The sequence below is a fragment of the Nomascus leucogenys genome, unplaced genomic scaffold, assembly GCF_006542625.1.
Source record: "Nomascus leucogenys isolate Asia unplaced genomic scaffold, Asia_NLE_v1 000299F_2300414_qpdss1sc, whole genome shotgun sequence".
NCBI lineage: Eukaryota > Metazoa > Chordata > Mammalia > Primates > Hylobatidae > Nomascus > Nomascus leucogenys.
In genome coordinates this window covers 26,830-52,172 of record NW_022097535.1, presented here as the reverse complement: position 1 = coordinate 52,172, position 25,343 = coordinate 26,830, and the positions used below count along the sequence as shown (strand labels likewise).

Here is a 25,343-nt window from a genome sequence, read left to right as displayed (position 1 = left end):
AAGACTCCGTCTCAAACAAACAAACAAACTAGTGGGTTTGGAGGCTGACCTGGGAAGACTGCTTGAGCCCAGGAGTTGAAGGTTACAATGAGCCAAGATCGCGGCACTGTACTCCAGCCTGGGGAACAGAGTCAGATCCTGTCTCAAAAAAAAAAAAAAAAAAAAAAAAAAGCCAAAAAAAACAGCTGGTGGGAAACAGGCAGAAAAACCAAGGGTGCACCTGCGCACAGAGTCTCTGACAAGCCTTTCCACGCACCCGGCGTCACTGGGCTGCACCCAAGCAGGGGGGTCTGCCTGGCTCGGGAGGGGTTCACAATGCCGATCAATAAATAAATTAAAAAATCATTTTATAGTTCAGTAGTTTAAAAATCATTCCATGGGGCCGGGCACGGTGGCTCACGCCTGTAATCCCAGCACTCTGGAAGGCCGAGGGGGGTGGATCACAAGGTCAGGAGCTGCAGAGCAGCTCCTGAAACCCTGTCTCTACTAAAAATAGAAAATTAGCCAGGCGTGGTGGCGCATGCCTGTAATCCCAGCTACTCGGGAGGCTGAGGCAGCAGGATGGCCTAGAACCCAGGAGGCGGAGGTTGGAACGAGCTGATATCATGCCACTGCACTCCAGCCTGGGCAACCGAGCAAGACTCTGTCTCAAAAAAAAAAAGTATTAAAAATAAAGCTAGAATTAATGAAGATCTGAAGGATGCCTTGCTTCATCAATTTCAGAAAGAAATAGAAGACCTGAAAAAGAAGCTCACAGAAGGGGAATAAATATCAGGCTGTGACGTCAGTGGGTCAGATGGAGATGACAATGAAGAGGGTAAGATTGGAGAAGATGAAGAGAAAAGGAAAAAGGGGGAAAAATAAAGTCTCCCCAGAGAAGATGGTTGAAACGCTGGTGACAGCGGTTGCGGAGAGAAAGGCACTTGAGACAAAGCTTGACGTGTAAGAAGAAACAAGGCTGCAGCTAAATTCGAGAAACAGGAAAAAAGATCTTAAAACCCAACAAGAGCATCAGTCTTTGCCAGAAAAATTCTCTGCCCTGGAGAAGAAGGTGATTGGTGGTGGTGTTGATTTGTTGGCCAAAGCCAAGGAACAAGAGAAACTTCTTGAAAAATCTCATATGGAACTGGAAGAAAGCAGGAAAACAGCAGAGCAACTTTGCAGAGAACTTGAGGGAAAGTGGTGAGAATGCTTGGAAACTGAAGGAAAATATACCAGTTTGCAAGAGGAACCACAGGGAAAGACCGAGATCTTAAAGAAAGTTTGGGCCGGATGCGGTGGCTCACGCCTGTAATCCCAGCACTGTGGGAGGCCGAGGCAGGAGGATCTTGAGGTCAAGAGCTCGAGACCAGCCTGGCCAACATGGTGAAACCCCGTCTCTACCAAAAAAGAAGGCTTGGTAGAGCTACTGGTTTATAGTGTGTTCTTTAAGAATTCTTATGTTACATATACCAATAGTTAGGGTGTTAAAATAGAATCGTATTCTCTATTTGTGTTTAGGTTATTGTAAAGTGGAAATGTAATAAGGTGAGGAGGTCGCATCACACACTTGCCCCATGAATGGAATCCATTCCATATGCTATTTCATTCACTTTCTGGAGAAAGAGGAATTTTTTTGCAGCAAAAATTTAAGGTGACTTTGTGGTAGGGGGGTGGTGCTACTTCATCCATAACGTATTTTTAAAACCATGATTATGGTTTGGGTTTTTTTTTTTTTTGCTTTGCTTCTGTTTCTTTTTAGTCTGTTTTTAATATCTTTCCCCTTCACTCTAATCTCAAGGAAAGTCCTCTTTCCTACAGAGCTGTGAATTAAAGAATGGACAGAGTTTACGTGTAAGTAAGCCAGTGTCTGCTCAATTTCCTAATGTACACATTTGTTTTCTTTTCAATTATTCCTTGTTTTTAAAAATACTAGGAGAGGCCTAGGCACAGTGGCTCATGCCTGTAATCCCAGCACTTTGGGGGGCCGAGGTGGGTGGATCACCTGAGGTCAGGAGTTCAAGACCAGCCTGAAAAGCATGGTAAAACCACGTGTCTACTACCATTACAAAATTAGCCAGGCGTGGTGGCGCACGCCTGTAATCCCAGCTACTTGGGAGGCTGAGGCAGGAGAATCGCTTGAACCCGGGAGGCAGAGGTAGTGGTGAGCCAGGATCGTGCCATTACACTCCAGCCTGGGCAACAAGAGCGAAACTCCGTCTCAACAAAAACAAAAACAAAAATCCTAGAAGAATGGAAGAAAACATAGATCTTTCTCTTTCTTTCTTTCTTTCTTTCTTTTTCTTTCTCCTTCCTTCCTCCCTCCCTCCCTTTCTCTCTCTTTCTTTCTCTCTCTTTCTTTTCTTTCTTTCTCCTTCCTTCCTTCCTCCCTCCCTCCCTATTTCTCTCTGTCTCTCTCTTTCTGTCTTTCTTTCTTTCTTGTTCTCACTTTGTCACCGAGGTTGGAGTGCAGTGGTGTGATCCCCGCTCACTGCAACTTCAACCTCCTGAGGTTCAAGCGATCCTCCTGCCTCAGACCCCAAAGTACCTGGGACTACAGGCATGCACCACCACATCGGGCCAATTTTTGTATTTTTTGTAGAGATGGGTTTTTACCATGTTGCCCAGGCTGGGAAAACATAGATTTTCTAGTGCCCTTAAACTTATGCTGTAATCTAACTAATTTAAATAATTAATAACTTCAGCAGTATTACTGCAATCAATTTCAAAAGCCATGCTTTCATTGTACCTCATGTATAAATTGTATTTGTTCAAGTTGTATATATTGATATTGTATGTATATATGTAGCATGGTTAAATAAGAATAACAATTTTTTACCTAAAAAAAAAAGAAAGAAATGGACATAGCAATAATCCTGGACCAGAGGACAGCGCTGGATCTCAGCCTAGAAGGAAGGCCCTCCTGCAGACACCCTGGCCTGTGAGGGAGCAGGGCCCAGGGTAGGGGACTCGGGAGGTCTGGCCATGCAGATCGATTATGGAAGCTGTGGACAGTGGAGAACAGTTTTGCTTTGTTATTTTGTTTTGCTTTGGCAAATGTAACTAAGACAAAAATTGTCTTTCCTTCCCTAGCCAGCTATGGGAAATTCTGTTACTAACCACTCCTCAAGAAACGAGAAAAGTGGTCAGACTCCTCCGAGCAGGTCAGTCTCTGGAGTTGGCCAACCTTTCAGTTTAGCTCTTCAAAACCCACGGCCTTCCTGCAAACCTTGGCAGTGGCCTCCAGTGGAATGTGAAGTGACCAGCAAAGTCCCACACCGGGGGCTGGTGCGTGTTTTTGAAGGAGGAATCGTATCAGAAGCTGAAGGCAGCTCACATCACAACTTGTTTGCAGGGATTTTGTTGCATCTTTCGGTGAAATTAGCAAAAGTGTGACAGCGGTTATAGAGATGTCTGCTGAGCCTGGAAGAATAGCCAGTGGGAGTTGGCCCGTCTCAGCCTCCCAAAGTGCTGGGATTACAGGCGTGAGCCACCGTGCCCGGCCCCATGGAATGATTTTTAAATAGCCAGTGGGTGATGTCCTCCCCAGTGAGGCTGTGGGACGAGACCTACCAGGCTAGGCTGCGACTAAACTGCAGAATCTAATGATGGACAGTGGCACAAAAATCATTACGCAGTTTTCGATCAAAACATCTTCCCACTGGGCAAGTATAATTTTCCCCACCAAGATCACCAAGATCAGACAAAGGGGCCGGGTGCGGTGGCTCATGAGTACTTACTGTGTGCCTGTTACTTGCCAGGCTGTGGCTATGGGAGATAAACCTGGTCTCTGGCCTCACGGAGCTTCCTGTCCAGTGGGAAATCTTTCCCCATCTGTCTGGTATCCACTCCCTCTGCCTGCCGTCTTCCTCCCTCGCCCTCTTCCTCCCCCACCCTGGGCCTCGCTCCTCTCTTGGCACCTATGGGCAGAAAAAGAGGTTGCCCAGGTCATCAGCCACACCCCTTTGGGCTCAGTTTCCATTTCCAATAGTTTGTTTGTTTGTTTGTTTTTATTTTGAGACAGAGTCGCTCTGTCGCCCAGGCTGGAGTGCAGTGGTGTGATCTCGGCTCACTGCAACCTCCGGCTCCCAGGTTCAAGCCATTCACCTGCCTCAGCCTCCCGAGTAGCTGGGACCACAGGCGCCCGCACCACGCCGGGCTAATTTTTGCATTTTTAGTAGAGACAGGGTTTCACCATGTTGGCCAGGCTGGTCTCGAACTCTTGACCTCACGATCCGCACCCGCCCCCGGCCTCTCAAAGTGCTGGGATTACAGGCGTGAGCCTCTGTGCCCAGCCCGAAAGCAAGTTTATTAAGAAAGTAGAGGAATAAAAGAATAGCTGCACCACAGATGGAGCCCTGAGGGCTGCTTTGCCCATTTTTAAGGCTCTCTCTTGATGATATGCTAAAGAAGCGGTGGATTATCCATGCCTCCCCTTGCTAGACCGTATAGGGGAACTTCCTGATGTTGCCATGGCATTTGTAAACTGTCATGGTGCTGGTGGGCATGTAGCAGTGAGGACGCCCAGAGGTCACTCTCACGGCCATCTTGGTTTTGGTGGGATGGAGCCGGTTTCTTTACTGCAATCTGTTTTCTCAGCAAGGTCTTTATGACCTGTATCTTGTGCCAACCTCCTATCTCATCCCGTGACTTAGAATGCCTTAACCATCTGGGAATGCAGCCCAGTAGGTTTCGGCCTCATGTTACCCAGTTCCCATTCGAGATGCAGTTGCTCTGGTTCACACGCCCCTGACACGAATAACAACAGCTATGGATGATCGAGTCTCTACCGCATGCCAGGCACTTAGCATTGTGACCGCTCTTTGTGGCAAAGGCTTTTGATGTCTATGATACAGAGGAGAAAACCGAGGCTCGAGAAGGGTGAGAAAGTTGTTCGCGATCCTATACCCAGGCGGGAGTGGGGTATGCCCAGGCGGTCTTGACGAAAGCCCGCGTTCCTAGCCATGACGCTGGTGAGGTGGCCACGGAGAGGAAGGGACCTCCCGTCACTCCGAGGCCCAGCTGTAGCCCTTGGAAGCCCTGAGCGTGGTGTGCGCTGAGGCTGGGCCTCCCGGGGCAGCCCCAGGCAGCGGCTGGCTGCGGCAGGGGTAGGAAGGCAGGGGTGGGAAGGCAGGGGTGGGAAGGCAGGGGTGGGAAGGGAGGGGTGGGAAGGCAGGGGTGGGAAGGGAGGGGTGGGAAGGGAAGGGTGGGAAGGCAGGGGTGGGAAGGCAGGGGTAGGAAGGGATGGGTGGGAAGGCAGGGGTGGGAAGGCAGGGGTGGGAAGGCAGGGGTGGGAAGGGATGGGTGGGAAGGCAGGGGTGGGAAGGCAGGGGTGGGAAGGGAGGGGTGGGAAGGCAGGGGTGGGAAGGGAGGGGTGGGAAGGCAGGGGTGGGGAGGGGTGGGAAGGCAGGGGTGGGAAGGGAGGGGTGGGAAGGGAAGGGTGGGAAGGCAGGGGTGGGAAGGCAGGGGTGGGAAGGGATGGGTGGGAAGGCAGGGGTGGGAAGGCAGGGGTGGGAAGGGATGGGTGGGAAGGCAGGGGTGGGAAGGGAGGGGCGGGAAGGCAGGGGCGGGAAGGGAGGGGCGGGAAGGCAGGGGCGGGAAGGCAGGGGTGCAAAGGCACACGGCGGGTCTGGGGCGCTCCCCTCCACCCTCCCTCCCTCATTCCTTCACGCAGGTTCACACTTGCAGGGCCGTCTGAAGGCTCTCTCAGCTCCTCTGGCTCCCTCCTTATTTTCTCTCACACAGTCACCTCCTCTAATGGAACCCTGGGGGGTTTAATCCCCATCTCGACGACTGCTTCGCGGAGGAGCCGGACGCACACTTGGCTGTGGATTTGTTCTCCAGCCACGCTCAGCTCCAGCCAGGACCGACGCGCTGAAGCCGCGGGGCCGGGTGCCGCCGGCAGGGGGCGCGCGCGGACAGGGAGGCCCCACCCCGGCCCGCGGAGGACGCGCTCCCCTCCCAGCGCAGCCCCGGCCTCCGAGCCTCGGTCCGCTCCGCCTGCACCTGCCAAGCCCGGCGCGCTGCAATGCCTCGCTCAAGTTCACGTTAATTCCAAGTGAAGCTCAGGGGCTCTCAGTCCTGGGTGCTCATGACAACTCCGTGGAGAGCTTTTTAAAATCTATGGGCCGCCGGGCTCGGTGGCTCACGCCTGTAATCCCAGCAATTTGGGAGGCTGAGGCAGGTGGATCACCTGAGGTCAGGAGTTCAAGACCCGCCTGGCCAACATAGCAAAACCCCCGTCTCTACTAAAAATACAAAAAGTAGCCAGGTGTGGTGGCAGGCACCTGTAATCCCAGCTACTGGGGAGGCTGAGGCAGGAGAATCACTTGAACTTGGGAGGCGCAGGTTGCAGTGGAGCTGAGATCGTGCCATTTCACTCAGCCTGGGCAACAAAGCAAGACTCCGTCTCAAAAAATAGGCCAGCCACGGTGGCTCATACCTATAATCCCAGCACTTTGGGAGGCCGAAGTGGGCAGATCACGAGGTCAGGAGTTCGAGACCAGCCTGGCCAACATAGTGAAACTACTCTATTAAAAAATACAAAAAATTAGCCAGGTGTGGTGGCAGGCGCCTGTAATCCTAGCTACTCAGGAGGCTGAGGCAGGAGAATCGCTTGAACGCGGGAGACAGAGGTTGCAGTGAGCTGAGATTGCACCATTGCACTCCAGCCCGAGCAACAGTGCGAGATTCCATCTCGAAAATAAAAATATAACTATAAATAAATAAATAAACAAACAAACCTGGCCATGACCCAGGGACCATGCAACTCTTGATCACCTACAAACACCTGGAAAGCACATGTGGCAAACATGAGTTTTGGTGACAGGAAGACCTGGGTCCAGATCTTGCTTGCTACCTGCTTACTAGCTGTGTGACCCTGGACAAACTGCTGAACTTCTCTGAACTTGGTTTTCTTAGCTAAAGAGAGAGAATATAAGACTTTTATGCTTGTCAGGAGGATTCATGCCATGTCAAGTTTTAAGCACAGGGTTCCCTCTGGTAGACCAGTCGTTCTCAGCGAGGACAGTGATGACCCCTAGTGGACAGTGTGGGAAGCTCTGGGGATGTTCTCAGTTGTCACCGAGCCAAGGGCTACTGGCGTGAAGGGCAGGGCCTCAGGGCCTCCTGCAGTGTGTGGCGCAGTGATGCGCCATGAGGAAATGTCACAGATTCTACGTGACAAAATAGTTTTTCGAACAATTTTAAGACAAACTGAATTTTCCAGGAATGCAACTACTGTGTAAGTTGAGAAAGTTTCATAACGTGTTTTGTTTGGCACTTTTTACCAACAGCTGTTCACCGACGTGGAAATCTTATCACTGGCGGCACCTGCTGCATGTGGTATCTGAGTGGCCGTGACTCGTGCGTCAGCCCTCGTGTGTCACAGCAGTCACTTACGCACAAGCATCTGACCCTTGTAACATTAGAGGAATGCTTCTCACGCACCAGCGCACACAAATGCCTGCGGAACTTGTCAAAGTGCAGACTCCTGGGACCTGAGAAACTCATGCTGAGGTCCTAGTGTAGTCACGCCTAAGTGTGTGTGCAGAGAACACATTTATTATAAACCACGCTTCTCTTATCTCTCCTTTTTTTTTTGAGTCTTGCTCTGCCACCCAGGCTGGAGTGCAGTGGCGTGATCTCGGTTCACTGCAACCTCTGCCTCCCAGGTTCAAGTGATTCTCCTGCCTCAGCCTCCCAAGTAGCTGGGACTACAGGCACCCGCCATCACACTGGGCTAATTTTTGTATTTTTAGTAGAGACGGGGTTTCATCATGTCAGCCAGGCTGGTCTCAAACTCCTGATCTCAAGTGACGTGCCCGCCTTGGGCTCCCAAAGTGCTGGTATTACAGGCATGAACCACAATGCCCAGCCTCTTGTCTCTCTTTTGTACGACACTTAGGGCATCATCTTGGGTTGAGTTCCCCAGGAAACACTCTGAGAGGGAGATTTGTGTGCCTGCAGTGAATTAGGCTGTGCTCTCGAAAACACCTGTGAGGGGCAGCTGATACGGGATTGGGCAGAGGGAGAAGTGGAGCTGTGATATAGTCATAGCAGAGGATGTAGCTGGTCCCTCAGGGCTCGGGCCTGGGGTGGCCTTCAGAGATGTCCCAAATTGATGCCAGAGTGGAGACTCGACTGGTCACTGGATGTGTGCTTCCCCTCCCACTAGGGACAAAAATGTGGCTCTCTTGGGCCTCAGCTGTGAGCTGTGAGCAGCCCACACTCCTGTAGCTAGAGGAAGGGTCTTGGTCCTGGATGACTGGTGTGGGTGGCACACCCCAAATCTGCGACCGAAAGTACGCTGATGTTTAAACACGGTATGTGGACAGATTATATTACCTTTGGAATTTCATTTCAGTATAGTAAAGGTGTTGCAAAATATTTGTCCTAGAAAGGGAACACTGAGTTTCATGAGTTTAGAGCCTCTGTACGGGGTAAATGGCAGAGGCTCCTATGACCAGAAATGACAGTTCACCAAGCTCAGCAAATACCTATTCAGTGCCTACCATGTGCCAGGCGCTGTTTTAGGCACTTGGAGATACATCGATGAACAAAGCAATGAAGGCCTGTCCTCTCTGGAGCTTACATTCCAGCAGGTGGCAAGGGGTTACGGGCTGTGATCACAGTTTTCAGTTTCAGGCCCACGTCTGCCCTCTGGATGACCCACAAGGTATCCCATAGTTGGCATCAGTCAATGGGCACCTAGTTTACAGCAAACCCACCACGACAGCTGGACAGGCACAGAGAACTCTTCTCTCTGACCAGAGGATTTGTGCTTCCAAAAGTATGGAGGAAATTCCCATTGGCTTTTTTTTCTCGTTTCGTCTTCTCTTTGGCCGCAGAGGCAGCTGCAGTCTCAGGAAGTGTGTGGTGGAGTAGGGAAGCTAAAGCCCAGGCCTTCAAGCCAGAAGGGGCGGGAGAATGAGCATGGGGTGGGGCGGCCCCAAAGCCAGAAATTGTCACAGAGATTGAAGAGAAGGAGGTGGCTCAGGGCAGGAATCCCATGAAGCTGGATCCGAGCTCCTGGGCCCATCCTCGACGGCACAGGCATGCACCGTAAACTGCACACCGAAGGCCCTGAGAACTGAACCGTGAGTAGATTTTCACCCCGGTCCCAGACTGGCCGCCGGTTTGTGCACGTGTGGGACGGATCCCAACCGCAAAATACAAAGATGAAAACTGAACTGACGTTGGAGCTGCCCTCACAGGAGGCAGACTGGAACTTGGGGTCTCAGCCTAAGTCAACTACCTGCTAAAACCAAACTATTGACAAACAAAAATGACATTCTCTGCAGGCGTTTTCAAACAAGACCCAGAATCTCATAACATCATCTTCACAAAGTCTAAGATACAATCCAAAACTACTCAACGTACAAAGAACCACAGAACTCTCACACCTCACAAGGAGAAAGACAAGCAACCGAGGCCAATCCCAACATGAGGCAGGTGTTGGAATATCACAGACGTTAAGCAGCTGTTATAACCATGCTCCAAGAAGTAAGAACAAACACTACTGAAGTGAACAAAAAGATACATCATCGTGGCAGATACATGAAATATTAAAAAGAAATATGAAAATTTTAGAACTGAAAAATACAACAACCCAAATAGAAAATTCGCCTGAGAGGCACAAGATGACAATGGGCCACAGGCCATGGACCTCCACAGGCAGCCCGGAGGCCTCCTCACGTTTGGAGGACGTGGGTGGAGGGCACTGAGACCAGCACCAAACCAAGTGGCTTCGGTCCCAGAACCCTTGATGCTGCTGCCACTGAGGCCACCCATGTCCAAATCTGCCCAGTCCTGCCTGGCTCACAGTCTGGCTGTGCCTGCATCCCCTCACCCCCACCCCTGCCCCACCACCATTATGCATTTCCTCAACTGCCTCCCCTATGAGCCCCTCCCACCCAGATGCAAGCTCCCACCGGGAAGGGACGGTGGTTTCTCTCTTACTGTCATCATGACGCTCTGCATACAACAAGAGGCACAGGAGGTCTGGCAAACGGAGGATGCACCTCCGACTTGGTCTGCAGGGAAGAAGCAAAAGTGAACAGGAAAGAAGGTCTTGCAGCTGGAAGTTCTGATGCATCGAATTCCTCACAATTTCTCAACCCCATTTCAAGATGAGGAAACTGATGCCATTGAGAGATTAAGAGGCTAGAATGGGCCGGGCATGGTGGCTCATGCCTGGAATCCCAGCACTCTGGGAGGCCGAGGCGGGTGGGTCACTTGATGTCAGGAGTTTAAGACCAGCCTGGCCAACATGGAGAAATCCCGTCTTTACTAAAAATACAAAATTAGCCGGGTGTGGTGGCACACACCTGTAATCCCAGCTACTCGGGAGGCTGAGGCAGGAGAATCGCCTGAACCCGGGAGGCAGAGGTTGCTGTGAGCTGAGATCTCACCACTGCACTCCAGCCTGGGCAACAAGAGTGAAACTCCGTCTCAAAAAATAAATAAAATAAAAGGCTAGAATGAAGTTGCACATAAGTAGCAGAGCTGGGGCCCAACCCAGGGCCTTTAGCAAGGGAAGATGGGAGAGAAAAGAAAAGAAGCACAGATAGCAGAGGCAGCTCTGGGAAGGGCCAAAGCATCAGCCTCCGCCATCGGCCTTCTCCTTCCTGGGACATAACGCCAGAGCTGGGGAGGGGCCCGATCCCCTCCTTTACAGTCTGTGAAACTCAGGACCAGGGAAATAGGGGCCTGTCGAAGGTCACACAACCAGTGGCAGAAATACCTGCTTTCCTGAACTTTCTATATTTAAGTAAAACTAAGTACAATAAGGCTTTTAGAAGCTTCATTAGGATTTCATTTTTACCAAAATATGTACAGTGTAAGAAGAAAGTTCTTGAGCCAGGTGCAGTGGTACATGCCTGTAGATCCAGTTACTCAAGAATAGCAACACTCTATCAGAAAGAAGAAAAGGAAGGGAGGAAGGAAGGAAGGAAGGAGAGATAGGGAGAAGGAAGGAAGGAAGGAAAGAAGGAAGGAAGGAAGGAAGGAAGGAGAAGGAAGGAAGGAAGGAAGGAGAGAGATAGGGAGAAGGAAGGAAGGAAAGAAGGAAGGAAGGAAGGAGAAGGAAGGAAGGAAGGGAGGGAGGAAGGAAGGGAAGGAGGAAGGGAGGAGGAAGGGAGGAGGGAGGAAGGGAGGGAGGAAGGAGGGAGGAAGGAAGGGAGGGAAGGAAGGGAGGAAGGAAGGAAGGGAGGGAGGAAGGAAGGAAGGAAGGGAGGGAGGGAGGGACGGAGGGAGGAGTGTAGAGGTGTGCTTAACAAATCTTTTGCTCAAATAGCATAATGGGCCCAGGCACAGTGGTTCACACCTGAAATCCCAGCAGTTTGGGAGGCTGAGACGGGTGGATCACTTGAGGTCAGGAGTTTGAGACCAGCCTGGCCAACATAGTGAAACCCCGTCTCTACTAAAAATACAAAAATTAGCCAGGCGTGGTGGCATGCACCTGTAATCCCAGCTACTCAGGAGGCTGAGGCAGGAGAATCGCTTGGACCTGGGAGGTAGAGGCTGCAGTGAGCCAAGACTGCACCACTGCACTCCAGCCTGGGCAAGAGAGCGAGATTCTGTATCAAAAAAAAAAAAAAAAAATAGCATAATGGCCAACTGTGATTTTTTCAAGGAATGCACCAGAGTAAATGCTAAGCACTGAGAGGGGATGATTCAATAGTAATAGACTTAGCACAATTAGGTTTTTTGGGCAATAAGAATAATAGAAGAAAAATGGGAACTACCTCTATAACCAACCAAACGGGAATGACAGAGTATTTTGGCACATGTACTCAATATTTACAAATCTATAATAAAGTGAGCATATTAAAAAACATACACACAACAGCAGAGAAGCCCCAAACTGTTCAACAGTGATTGGATTCAAGAACCAGGATGAGCTGAAGGTTCTGTCGTTCTCTCTTTTGTGTGACACTTAGGGCATCGTCTTGGGTGGAGTTCCCGGGAAACACTCTGAGAGGGAGGTTATCTGAGAGGGAGATTATCCAGAAGCTCTATAATGAGAATGTTCTTTTGGCAAAGAAGGTAAACATTTTATCTGGGGGGAAGAAGCCATTCTTTTATTTTGGCACGGGGCTGATAGTTGGAACGATAGCTTGCGTGATGTCAGGCCCCTCCATACCTGCTAACTTATTCCTGCTTTGCTCATCACTGCACCTCTGGCTCCCGGTACAGTGCCAGGTACACAATAGAAAGCAGAAAACATGTGTTGATGAATGGATGAATAACATACTTAGACATACGATATTATTTGAAATTTTAAAACTTCTATGAGGGGCAGAATTTTATTTTTCTTTTTTCCTTTTTCGACCTCAGAAGCTTCCAGGAAAAAAAAAAATCATTTTAATTAAAAAAAAAAAAATGCCTGGGTGCGGTTGTTCACGGCTGTTATCCTAGCACTTTGGGAGGCCGACGCAGGTGGATTGCTTGAACCCAGGAGTTCCAGACCAGACTGAGCAACATGGTGAAACCCTGTCTCTACAAAAAATTAGCCGGGCGTGGTGGCGGCCGCCTGTAGTCCCAGCTACTTGGGAGGCTGAGATGGGAGAATCATCTGAGCCTGGGAGGCAAAGGTTGCACTGAGCCCAGATTGTGCCACTGCACTCCAGCCTGGGCAACCGAGCAAGACCCTGTCTCAAAAACAACAACAAAACTTCTAGTAGAGAAAGGAAATAGAATTATTCCAAATGGGAAGTTATGTAACTGAGACAAAGAAAAATAAATGCACATTAGACAGAGGAAGCTGTTAGCTTTCTTGCCTGTGGACTAGGCTGTGGTTAAACAGCATCGTTATCAGGCAAGACAGAGTCCTCGTAACCCCAGGACTTCCGGCAGCCGAACCACTCCCCCAGACACAGTGCTGCCTGGGCCTGTGAAAGAAGCTCAAGCCCGCAGCGCCGCCACCTCCGACCCAGGTTAGGCCTGACACGGCTTTTCCTCTGATCAGTTCTCCTCACTCCCAAGGCCATGATGAGCCCTGAGGTTCCGAGGGAGAGCAGGTGAGCCGGGTGGGCGGCTGGCAGGCCAAGAAGGGAAGGGAGTAGGGAGGCTCCCTGCAGGCTGAGTCCTTCCAGAGCCCACCCCGGCTCAGGGATGCCCACCGCTCCAGTGCCCTCTCTGATACTGGCAGGGGAGGACATGGGTCTGGGGACCCAGTGATTTGCCGTCACAGACAGTATGTCTTCCATTAAAACAATTACTGCATTTTGGCCAGGCGCGGTGGCTCAAGCCTGGAATTCCAGCACTCTGGGAGGCCGCGGCAGGAGGACTGTTTGAGCTCAAGAGTTCAAGACCAACCTGGGCAACATAGTGAGACCTCATCTCTAAAAATAAAATAAATAAAAATGAAATAAAATAATAAAATAAAAATCCTCTGGACGTGGTGGCTCACGCCTGTAATCCCAGCACTTTGGGAGGCCGAGGCGGATGGGTCACCTGAGGTCCGGAATTTGTGAGACCAGCCTGGCCAACAGAGTGAAACCGTCTCTGCTAAAAACACAAAAATCAGCTGGGCGTGGTAGCAGGTGCCTGTAATCCCAGCTACTCGGAGGCTGAGGCAGGAGGATCGCTGGAACCTGGGAAGCAGAGATTCTGGTGGGCCGAGATCGCACCACTGCACTCCAGCCTGAGTGACAGAGTGAGACTCCATCTCTCTATATATATATTTTATTAAACATACATTTAAAAATTTTACAGAAATATTTTAAAATATATGTCCAGAACATAAGTCCTTTCTTTAAAAACATATGGCCAGGCACAGTGGCTCACGCCTGTAATCCCAGCACTCTGGGAGGCTGAGATAGGTGGATCACCTGAGGTCAGGAGTTCAGGACCAGCCTGGTCAACATGGTGAAACCCCATCTCTACTAAAAATACAAAAAAGTCGGCTGAACATGGTGGTGTATGCCTGCAATTCCAGCTACTTGGGAGGTGGAGGCAGGAGAATTGCTTGCACCCGGGAGGTGGAGGTTGCAGTGAGCCGAGATCGGACCACTGCATGCCATCCTGGGTGACAGAGTGAAACTCTGTCTCAAATATATATATACATTTGTATATATATATATTTGTATATATATATTTGTATATATATGTATATATATATTTGTATATATATGTGTATATACATATATACACATTTAGTACATTTTCTTTCATGAAAAAAACTCAAAACATATGTTTTATTTTAATGAGAGCCAAATATTTCTGGAAAACCTTTTAGCACTATTTATTAAAACAATTTGTTACAGCTGGGTGCGGTGGCTCACACCTGTAATCTCAACACTTTGGGGAGGCCAAGGTGGGTGGATCACTTGAGCCCAGGAGTTCGAGACCATCCTGGGCAACATAGACCTCATCTCTACAGAAAAAAGAAAAAAAAGAACAAAATTATCTGGGTAGAGTGGCACGTGCCTGTAGTCCTCACGGCTTGGGAGGCTGAGGCGGGAGGATCCCTTGAGGCTGGAGGGTCAAGGTATGGTGAGCTGAGCCGAGCTGGAGCCACTGCACTCCAGCCTGGGAGACAGAGGGACACCATGTCTCTAAATAAATGAACAGTTACAAGATAAAAAAATTAACAAAATGTGTTAACTGGAGTTTATCCACAGAATAAAAACTAGGCAGTGTTTAAATATTCTTTGAGAAGATGAATTTAAAGATACAGAAAACTGGCCAGGCACAGTGGCTCACGCCTATAATCCCTGCACTTTGGGAGACTGAGGCAGGAGGATCACGTGAGTCCAGAAATTCGAGACCAGCCTGGGCAACATAGTGAGACTTCGTCTCTACTAAAAATAAAAAAATAAAAAACATTAGCCAGGTGTGGTGGGGCACGCCGGTCACCCCAGCTGCTTGGGAGGCTTAACTGGGAAGATCGCTTGAGTCGAGGAATTCCAGGCCACCCCGAACCCTGATCATGCCACGGTACTCATCCTGGGTGACAGAGTGAGACCTTGATTCAAACAAAACAAAACCAGATAAAATAAAGATAAAAATAAACCTTAAGAAAACCCTGCATGCTGCATGACCTTATTTTATAAAACTGTAATACACATATATGTGCACAGAAAAAAAGTGTAAGAAATATATCAAAATTTTAAGCGGCTTTCTGGGTGTTTAATTTTCTCACTGCGCTCTTCTGAATGGCCCAGTTCAACAAAGAGCATGTACGACAATCATAAAAACATTTTTTCGCAGTGGAGCTGAGGCTTCCCAAATGGAGTGGCGTGATGCCAGGACTTCTGCTGGAGAGTGACTGCCCGCTCTCCCAGCCTTCAGCTTCCCTCCAGCCAGCCCAGAGCCGCAGGCATGGCCTTTTTCAGAGCCCCCCACCCGTCTCCTTTCCTGACCTTAGATCCTAGCTGGTCCCCATTTGGCTCCAAATGGTGGGCGACCCGGTTCCTTCCCCTCCAAGCTTCCCTGGGCTGACTCCCTTTAAGCACCCATGGGCTTGAGCCAGCAGAGTTGGACTTAATTGATTTATTGGGCAATGAATACACAATCTCATCCCTCCCACTCCCTGAAATGTAGCCAGAGTGCCTGCAACGCCACATTCTGCCAGCAGGCGGTGCTGCCCAACATGAGAGCACTCCGGCCCCGGGTCCTCAAGATGGACTTCGGGGATCATTAAAATTGCAGTAATTGCTGAGGGGCATCCCGACAGGGCACAGCTCCCCACGGGCACGGGGGACACAGTTACCGTCTAACACCACCACCACCACCACCACGCAACAACCGCCATTGCAATACCAAGAACTCAGGAAGACAAACACACCAAATAAAGACCGTCCTGGAACGGAGTCTGTTTCATTTTAAGAAAACTCAGTCCTGGCCGGGCGCGGTGGCTCACGCCTGTAATCCCAGCACTTTGGGAGGCTGAGGCGGGCGGATCACGAGGTCAGGAGATCGAGGCCATCCTGGCTAACATGGTAAAACCCCGTCTCTACTAAAAAATACAAAAAATTAGCCGGGTGTGGTGGCGGGCCCCTGTAGTCCCAGCCTACGGCTGAGGCAGGAGAATGGCGTGAACCCGGGAGGCTGAGCTTGCAGTGAGCCGAGATCGCGCCACTGCACTCCAGCCTGGGCGACAGCGAGACTCTGGCTCAAAAAAAAAAAAAGAAAAGAAAAGAAAAAAAGAAAACTCAGTCCTGTAGCTCTTACCATTTCACCTCAGGTGGCTGGAAACTTAACTGTAGACCGGCCGCGGCCCTGGACTGGCCTTCAAGAACCCTTGCTCTCGACAAAGATTCCAGCATTTGGAGGTTCCTGCAATCTCCAAATTTCGTTTCTGTACAAATTAACTTGCTTCAAATTAAGGACACCTTTTTGTCCGCAGTGTGCAGCGAGAGACGCGCTAGGTCTTTCCTCCTTTTGTGGCTGCAGTGGAGCCACCAGCCACTTTCGAGCAGACCCACCTGCTTAAACAGCAGACGCAACCCCACTAGGCCTCTGGCTATTCCTGCTGTCTTCCTTTGTCTACAAAGTCAAAAGAACTCAGCATTCCACACGAGCAGCCTCGTGATCCAGGCCTGCCTCACGCGCCAGGATCACAAGAGCCGCCTCTAACCCACCCCCAAAACAACAAAAGGATGCGCCCTGGCCTTGCCAGCTTCAGTGCTTGGGACAAGCCGGCTCGTGTCCGCCTCGGCCACAGAGCCCTCCACCTGCACTGCTTTCGTCCCCTCGCCTACCTGGCATTCACCCTTCTCACCCATCACATCAGCACAACATGACCTCGTGGGGAGTCACCCCTTCTGCTCCCAAGACACCTGGTGCATAACGATTACAGAGCACTCGTCTTGCCGTGATGATGTCACAGCCCCCCAAATACTGTGAACCCCTCTGGGGCATGGACTGTTTCTACTTGGCTTGTGTTTCCTCATCGGGGCTCGACACACAAAAAGCACCCAACACCTCCCCACTGAGTTGATTCTGCCTGTTGTTGATTCTGCCTGTTGTTGATTCTCCCTGTTGTTGATTCTGCCTGTTGTTGATTCTGCCTGTTGTTGATTCTCCCTGTTGTTGATTCTCCCTGTTGTTGATTCTCCCTGTTGTTGATTCTCCTGTTGTTGATTCTCCCTGTTGTTGATTCTGCCTGTTGATTCTGCCTGTTGTTGATTCTCTCTGTTGTTGATTCTCTCTGTTGTTGATTCTCTGTTGTTGATTCTCCCGTTGTTGATTCTCCCTGTTGTTGATTCTCCCTGTTGTTGATTCTGCCTGTTGTTCTCTCCCTGTTGTTGATTCTCCCTGTTGTTGATTCTCCCTGTTGTTGATTCCCTCTGTTGTTGATTCTGCCTGTTGGCAAACACACCTGGGTCAGCGTTTCAACTTCCCAACTTAAGATCTTTTCGGTAAACCCAGGAGATGCTGGAAAAGCTGGCAGGCCGATTAGAAGCAAGAAAAACATAGCAGGAAACCCAGGGTTTAGGGAACTGTGTGTCTGGCAGGAAAAGTACACTGGGTTCCCTGCTCCCCTGAGAATCCTCGAGCTGCTTTGACATCCTCTGCCCCCTGCAAAAATCTTTCTGAATGTGTTGGCTCTGAAACATCAGATTTTTAAAAGCTGGTAAAGCATACACACGTCTGGATCGCTTATGAAAAATTGATGTGTTTTAAAATGAAGTAAAAACACCTATGATCTATAAATAGGATAATTGTTAGCAAAAGAATAAAAAGAGGGAAAATGAGAAAAGTAAAACACAACTCTATGCGCAGAGTGTGGTCAGTGTATAATGTAAGCTATTGATTAATAGAAAGAGGCAGGAACACGGGGAAATAACAATTGTAACTACTGTTTAGTGGGTACTGACTACGGCCCATACACTAAGCAAAATGTTTTACCCTCACAACCTCAGTCAGTCCTCACAACCCTTCTATAAAGCAGGAATTACTCCATCAGTTTACAGACTCAGAAAGGTTAAATAACGTTTCTAAGATGAAACAGAGCTAGGAATGAAATCCAGGTCTAACAGCAACCCATATGTTAAGTGTTCAATGCTCACTGAATATGAACTTGTTCTGGCCGGGGGCCGTGGCTCACGCCTGTAATCCCAGCACTTTGGGAGGCCGAGGCAGGCGGATCATGAGGTCAGGAGTTCAAGACCAGCCTGATCAATATGGTGAAACCCCATCTCTACTAAAAATCCAAAAATTAGCCAGGTGTGGTGGCGTGTGCCTGTGGTCCCAGCTACTCAGGAGGTGGAGGCAGGAGAATTGCATGAACCCGGGAGGCAGAGGTTGCAGTGAGCCGAGATTGCACCACTGCACTCCAGCCTGGGCAACAGAGCAAGACTCCGTCTCAAAAAAAAAAAAAAAAAGAACTCGTTCCCTTTTATGATATATTTGACGAGGTATTTTAAATCACAGTTGAAATAATAGAATTCCTGCCTTTGCAAATAGCATATGCAAAGCTCCCAGGCCTCAGAGCTCCTGAGCCTCAGGGCCTACCCAGGAAGGCCAGCCTGTAGCCACAGACACACGTGGCCCAGACTCATCCTGAATGGCCTCTGTTTTGTTTTCAATAAACCCGAGTCATTAAGCTTACTTTCTTATGATTTACCTCTTTTCCTAAAGTTCACATGTCATACGTGAAGCTCAAAAAGCTAGTTTCCTTGATTGATCTAGTAATTTCCTAGAAAGAGTAAGAAACCGATGAATAATCTAACATTTTGTAATGGGCCAAGGATATTAACAGGCAACTCATTAAAAAGGAAATACAAATGGCTCAACTTATTTTTGAGTTTATTCGTAAGAGAAATGCATGTTAAAACTATAGAAACACTATTTTCTACCAGTCAGTCCAGCAAAGATCAGAAAAATCCTTAAGACATGGAAAGCTCTCTTGCGCAGGTGGTGTGACAACTGAGAACGTCCCTCCACTGAGGGCAGGTTCAGCACCACCCACCGCCATGGCACACACTCTTCAATCTAGGAGTCCCACTACTGGGAGCTCATCTTTCAGATTGACGTGCAAGTGAGAACAGCCACATACACAATGTACTGAGGCAATGGTTGTAACTGCAAAGGACTGGATACAACTAAAATTGCCCTTCATCAAAAGGAACCCAGTTAAGTAGGTTATGGAACACCCATGCATCCACGCAACCCGAAAGAATGGGGAAGCCCAGCTAGGCACGGTGGCTTATGCCTGTAATCCCAACACTTCGGGAGGCTGAGGTGGGTGGATCACCTGAGGTCAGGAGTTTGAGACCAGCCTGGCCAACATGGAGAAACCCCGTCTCTACTAAAAATACAAAAATTAGCCGGGTGTGGTGGCACATACCTGTAATCCCAGCTACTCAGAGGCTGAGGCAGGAGAATCGCTTGAACCCGGGAGGCAGAGGTTGCAGTGAGCAGAGATCGCATCACTGTACTCCAGCCCAGGCGACAAGAGCAAAACTGTCAAAAAAAAAAAAAAAAATGGGTAAGCACGTTCAGTATTGCTACACAATTCTTCAAAATATTAAGTAAAAACAAAAACAAGCACTACACAAGAAACTGGTGATACAGGCGTCTGTGCTGGGGAAGTGGAAGGCTGGAGTGGGTGACACAGGACTCTCTGGGCTGGGGAAGTGGACGGCCGGGGTGGGTGATACAGGTGTCTCTGGGCTGTTCCCCAGTCATTTCACTGTACATTCTTCAGTGCCTTTTCAATTTTGAACCGTGTGAACATATGAGTTATTCAGAAAAACAATTAAAATACCTAACATATTGAAGGGTTCCTTGTTGCTAACGTTTCTGGCTTGGTTCTATTTAACTGAGTTGCTGTACTCTCTCCTGCAGTATATATCCTGCCTTACAGAACTCCACGTGGCAAGTGAAATCCAGGCACTGTGCCTTACAGAAATCCAGGCAGTGCAAGTCACTGACCAGACCGGCGGGGGCTCTGGTCTAAGGGAAGAGGCCTCCTGGCATCCAGGCCTGCACGCCCTCCCGCTGCCTCCAGGTGGTGCTACAAGGCCTGCTGCCCGGAGCAGATGCTGGTGGCCTGGGGAGCCTCGCTTGGGGCCTGGAGCTTGCTGACCAACAGGCAAAGAAACAGGCAGGCACAAGTAAGTAACATAAAATAGAAACTAACTTTATTTCTCTGGAAGAAGCAGGTACCGAATGCCAGAGCAGCAACTTTGCCGACAGGCTGGTGGGAAAACATGGAACCGCGCAGGGGAATTGGGTGGAAGAGGAAGCACTGATGTCCCTCCAGGGCGGCTGCCCTTGGTCTCCTTCCAGCCCTGGGGCCCTGGGCCCTGGTCCCCGCCAGAGAATGGTCTGGCACCCTTTCTCCGCTTCCTGAACCACCTCAGGCTATGTCCAGGCACAAGATCCTGAGGCCAGCCAAATCCCATTCAAGTCCATGGTGAGGCCACAAGTCACATTCTGCCCGACAACCCCAACTGCTGCCGGGGGCCCCCTGGAAGAAGACCTAGTCCTAGGAGGTCCCACTGGGTGCTGGTCCGCCTCTCTCTGTGGCGGACACATCCTGCCTGCCCAGGTCCAGCCTGGTTTCCTCCCAGTCTGTCACCTAGGGCAGGGCCTAGGGGCACTACTCCAGCCACAGGCCTCGCCCAGGACCAGGACCAGAGGCAGGTCATACCCAGAGCCCGCTAGGGCAGCCCCCAGGCCTGTCTTCACCAGGCCCCTTCCACATCTTGGCTGGGGCACCGGAGCTGAACCAAAGTGTGCAGGGACAGCGCTGGTGCAGGAGGGATGGGCAGGGCAGGGCTCCCAGCCTCCTGCAGCCTTGGCCTTGCTCCATCCCTGGGAGCAGCAGGGAGCAGCGGGTCCTCCAGGCCTGGATGGGGGCATCTCCCCACTCCTGGTGGACAGACAGGCTCAGGTGATTCCTTCAGGCAGGCCCTCTGGCTCTCCAGACGCATCTCAGCGCCTACGGAATGGGAAACCACCAGCACAGTTAAACAGTTTACAGAAAGTTCAGCGGGGTGGGTACCGGGGGAGACAGTGGTGCCAGGCAACACCATTGGAAGCTGGCAGTCCCCGGCAAGAACTGTAAAATTTATCATCCTGGATGTCCTTTCTCTGTACTTTAATAAACTATGAGTAAACTAACAGAAGAGCACTCCTGCCTTAGAGAATCCGAAGACGACAGGTGGGACAAAGGCCAAGCCTATGTGGGTGCAAATCAGTAAGAACCACCCGAGACAGTGACAGACAGGTGACACCGGGTGCCTGCGTCCCGGGTGCAAATCAGTAAGAACCACCCGAGACACTGACAGACAGGTGACACCGGGTGCCTGCGTCCCGGGTGCAAATCAGTAAGAACCACCCGAGACAGTGACAGACAGGTGACACCGGGTGCCTGCGTCCCGGGTGCAAAGCAGTAAGAACCACCCGAGACAGTGACAGACAGGTGACACCGGGTGCCTGCGTCCCGGGTGCAAATCAGTAAGAACCACCCGAGACAGTGACAGACAGGTGACACCGGGTGCCTGGTCCCGGCTGCAAATCAGTAAGAACCACCCGAGACAGTGACAGACAGGTGACACTGGGTGCCTGCGTCCCGGGTGCAAATCAGTAAGAACCACCCGAGACAGTGACAGACAGGTGACACCGGGTGCCTGCGTCCCGGTGCAAATCAGTAAGAACCACCCGAGACAGTGACAGACAGGTGACACCGGGTGCCTGCGTCCCGGGTGCAAATCAGTAAGAACCACCCGAGACAGTGACAGACAGGTGACACCGGGTGCCTGCGTCCCGGGTGCAAATCAGTAAGAACCACCCGAGACAGTGACAGACAGGTGACACCGGGTGCCTGCGTCCCGGGTGCAAATCAGTAAGAACCACCCGAGACAGTGACAGACAGGTGACACCGGGTGCCTGCGTCCCGGGTGCAAATCAGTAAGAACCACCCGAGACAGTGACAGACAGGTGACACCGGGTGCCTGCGTCCCGGCTGCAAATCAGTAAGAACCACCCGAGACAGTACGGGACAGACAGGTGACACCGGGTGCCTGCGTCCCGGCTGCAAATCAGTAAGAACCACCCGAGACAGTGACAGACAGATGACACTGGGTGCCTGCGTCCCGGGTGCAAATCAGTAAGAACCACCCGAGACAGTACGGGACAGACAGGTGACACGGAGTGCCTATGTCCTGGCGCCAGGTGTGTGGTGTGCAATATGACAGACATGTCCCCCATCCATTGCACCAGTCCCTTCCACAGGGTAGGGCACTATTATCTACACGTTTTACATGTGGAGAAACTCAGCACCGCGCACAGGGCCACGCTGCTGGGACAAGGGCAGGAGGTCCCAGGTGAGCTGCCGTCTCCAGGGCCTGGGCCGTGTCAGCCCCGCCTCCGGCCAGTTATATTTATATTTTAAATGTCTATGTATTTTGTTACACTATAACATAAACCTTTTACAGGAAAGACAATATATTTTCTTTTTACAGAAATTTTTTTTTTTTTTGGAGACAGAGTCTCCCTCTGTCCCCCAGGCTGGAGTGCAGTGGTGCAATCTCAGCTCACTGCAACCTCCGCCTCCCGGGTTCAAGCGATTCTCCTGCCTCAGCCTCCCGAGTAGCTGGGATTACAGGCGCCCACCACCACACCCGGTTAATTTTTGTATTTTTAGTAGAGACGGGGTTTCACCATGTTGGCCAGGCTGGTCTCGAACTCCTGACCTCAGGTGATCCTCCCTCCTTGGCCTCCCACAGTGCTGGGATGACAGGCGTAAGCCACTGTGCCCGGCCAACATTGAAATTTTAAATGTTACTTTAAACAGAAATATGGAAACACAGAGGTGAGAAAGAGGTATGCAAATCATGGGGTCCTAAAAAGTGCCGTTCCTGGAGCCGCTCAGGGTCGCTGCAGGTGCTAGGGAAGCAAGCCTCCTTCAACTGGACAGGCTCCAATTCCCTCTTGTACTCATTTGAAAACCAAGTGGCTAAATGTCCAAATAAACACTTTTAGGAGAAACGATTTGCTGGGCTCTGTTCGCACCTCCCTCTCGCAGCTGGTGAGCTGTGTCCCCCTGGCTGGGAGTGGCCTGAGAGGTGTTGGGCTTCCTCCCAGTGTGGCAGGCTCCGGGACAGCCCTCCTGGGGCACGGAGTGGGCCAGACTGTGGGGCTCACTCACTTGTGGTGGGCAGGGCCCCAGGAGCCCAGAAGGTGGCAGCCAGCCTGCTCCAGGTTCCAGTCGAACATCTCCAGCACTTTGTGGCACTCCCCTCTGGGCCGCAGACCCAGCCCGAAGAGCTGCTCCACCTGTGGGTAAGGGTGGCACCATGGACACGCGGGCCCAGAGCACCGACTAGGGTGGGGAAGAGGAGAGTCGGAGCCAGGGGGCGGGGGGCTGGGGCCAGCAGAACCAGGCTTCAGGGTCCCTGAAAGCCAGAGTGAGCAGGAGGTGGCGGTACCTTCAGATACTGGGCAGCCCTCTGCACGCTCCAGCCGTGGCTCTGCAGGGCCGCCTGGCACTCCTCTGTGGTCACCCCATGCACCATGGCCTGCAGCTGGGCACACCCACCCCCGTCAGCACCACTAGGGCCCACCGCTCCAGGCCCCTTGGGCCCTGCCCCGCCTCGCCCACAGCCAGGCTGGGTGCTCACCATCTGGATCTTGTCTGCTGGCCGGCCCGGCTCTGGCCCGTCGCCAGGGCAGCCCCTCTGTGGCAGCCGAGCAGTGGCCCTCGGGGCTGGCGGCCGGGCCCCTGGGTTGCTGTTGTTGGTGGAGAAGTTGGCCTTAGGGTCCAAGGCAGCCTGGGGCATCGGCCGCACGGTGGCCATGGGGGCGGCGGGGGCCGGGGTGCTGGGTGGGGGCAGCAGCAGAGGCACAGGCAGGGGGGCCGGCTCCTCGGGGCTCTGGGCCTCACGCAGGAAGCGCTGGTAGCGCTCCAGGTAGGACGGTCGCTCGGGCAGCAAGTAATAGTGGGTGCTGCTGACCTTCTTGCCGTCCCGGACAATGGGCAGGATGCAGGGACCAGCCCGCGGGCCAGGCGCCTGGATCACCTGGGGGGTGGCGTACTTGGGGTCTGAGGCAAAGCTCTGGGTGGTGGGCATGGTCTTCCCAGGTGAGCTGGAGAGCCGGGGTGGCAGTGGGGAGCTGCCAGGTGGTACCAGGGGGCTGGGTGTCCTGGAGCCTTGAGGGGACAGGGGCTCCCGCGGAGGCACCCGGGGAGGGGAGGCAGGTCCAGGCCACCGACCGGCCTCCTCCTCGCCCGAGGGGGCTGGAGACAGCTGGACGTGTGGGCGCATGGGCCGAGGGGGGATGGGTACCCGAGGAGGCACCTGGGGCTTGTCGTCACCCCCCGGGCTGGGAGAGGGGGCCGGGGAGCTGGCCGGAACCTGCAGCTGCCTCATGCACTCCTGCTGCAGCGCCTGGAAGATCTGTGCGGTCTGCGTGGAGCTGGGCGGCTTGGCCCCCACCTGGGGCGGGGGAAACAGGTTGTCCTCCAGGGGAGGGGGCTTGGCCCCACCCTGGGGCGGGGGGAACAGGCTGTCCTCCAGGGGAGGGGGCAGCCGCGCCTGTTCAGGCACAAAGGCGTAGTTGGTCTGGCCCCGGCTGGGCCCCGCAGGGACCCCGGCGCCCACCAGGGTGCTGTTGATGGAGCAGACCTCGAAGTCATCCTCATCCTGGGCCACGTCATCATAGGCGGGCGGGGGAGGCAGCGGGCGTGCGTCCCAGTCCACCACGGGCGTGGGGTGCAGGGGCCGGGGCAGGGCCCGCGTGGGGCTCTCAGGTGGGGTCTCGTCCAGCAGGGAGCAGGCGTCCATGGCCAGCTGCGCCAGGGAGGGCGCGCAGGGCCGTAGGGCCGGGACCACGGGCTCCTCACCGAAGTCGATGAGCGTGACCTCAGCCCCGCCGCCTCGGCCAGCCTTGGTGCCCGGCACCCGCGCTGAGGGCTTTGCCAGCCACAGCCCTCGGGGCAGGCCTGTCTTCCGCAGGCCCAGCCTCTTGAAGTCGCTGGACAGGGGGTCTTGGTCCTCGCTCACAGGGTCATAGGTTGGTTCTGCGATGGAAAGGGAGACCCCGACAGGAAGGCAATCAGGCAGGGTCAGGGGCACGAGGGGAGGTGGCACGTGGGAAAGAAAGCCGAGTGTCCCCCAGCAACCCTCCACTCCCAGTTCCCCCCGAGGTCTGAGGTCAGCCAGCGGCGGCCAGGTTCTCAGCGCACCTCCGACCACTCGATCAGAAGGGCGGAACCTGCTCTGCCTGGCAGCCTCGTGTGGACCGGCGAGCCCCGCCTCCCTCCGTCTAAGCTGGAGCAAGCAACACTGGCTCCTGCCTGACACTGCCTCCATCAGCACCAGACCCCGCAACCCTGCACCTGCGCCCTGGCCGGTTAGTAAGCCCCCGTCACGGCACACCATTAGTGCGGGCACGGAGCCGCC

At 52.3% G+C, this 25,343-nt stretch overlaps 1 protein-coding gene across 27 annotated transcripts in view; it reads right to left on the bottom strand.

The window, feature by feature from the left end:
- Window positions 1-25,343, bottom strand: part of TNK2 (tyrosine kinase non receptor 2) — a 60,167-nt gene that overhangs the window by 8,003 nt on the left and 26,821 nt on the right. For 15 of the 27 annotated variants that reach the window (XM_030809036.1, XM_030809035.1, XM_030809025.1 and 12 more), the window contains 4 exons: window positions 23,562-24,961; window positions 23,370-23,465; window positions 23,090-23,217; window positions 9,940-10,013 (listed from right to left, as the gene is read on the bottom strand). In XM_030809036.1, coding sequence (XP_030664896.1) covers window positions 9,940-10,013; window positions 23,090-23,217; window positions 23,370-23,465; window positions 23,562-24,961 — 1,698 coding nt within the window. Of the gene's footprint in view, window positions 1-9,939; window positions 10,014-16,926; window positions 17,374-18,556; window positions 18,629-20,049; window positions 20,879-23,085; window positions 23,218-23,259; window positions 23,337-23,369; window positions 23,466-23,561; window positions 24,962-25,343 lie in introns of those variants that run through there. The other 12 variants (XM_030809047.1, XM_030809048.1, XM_030809052.1 and 9 more) reach the window with 9 other exon arrangements.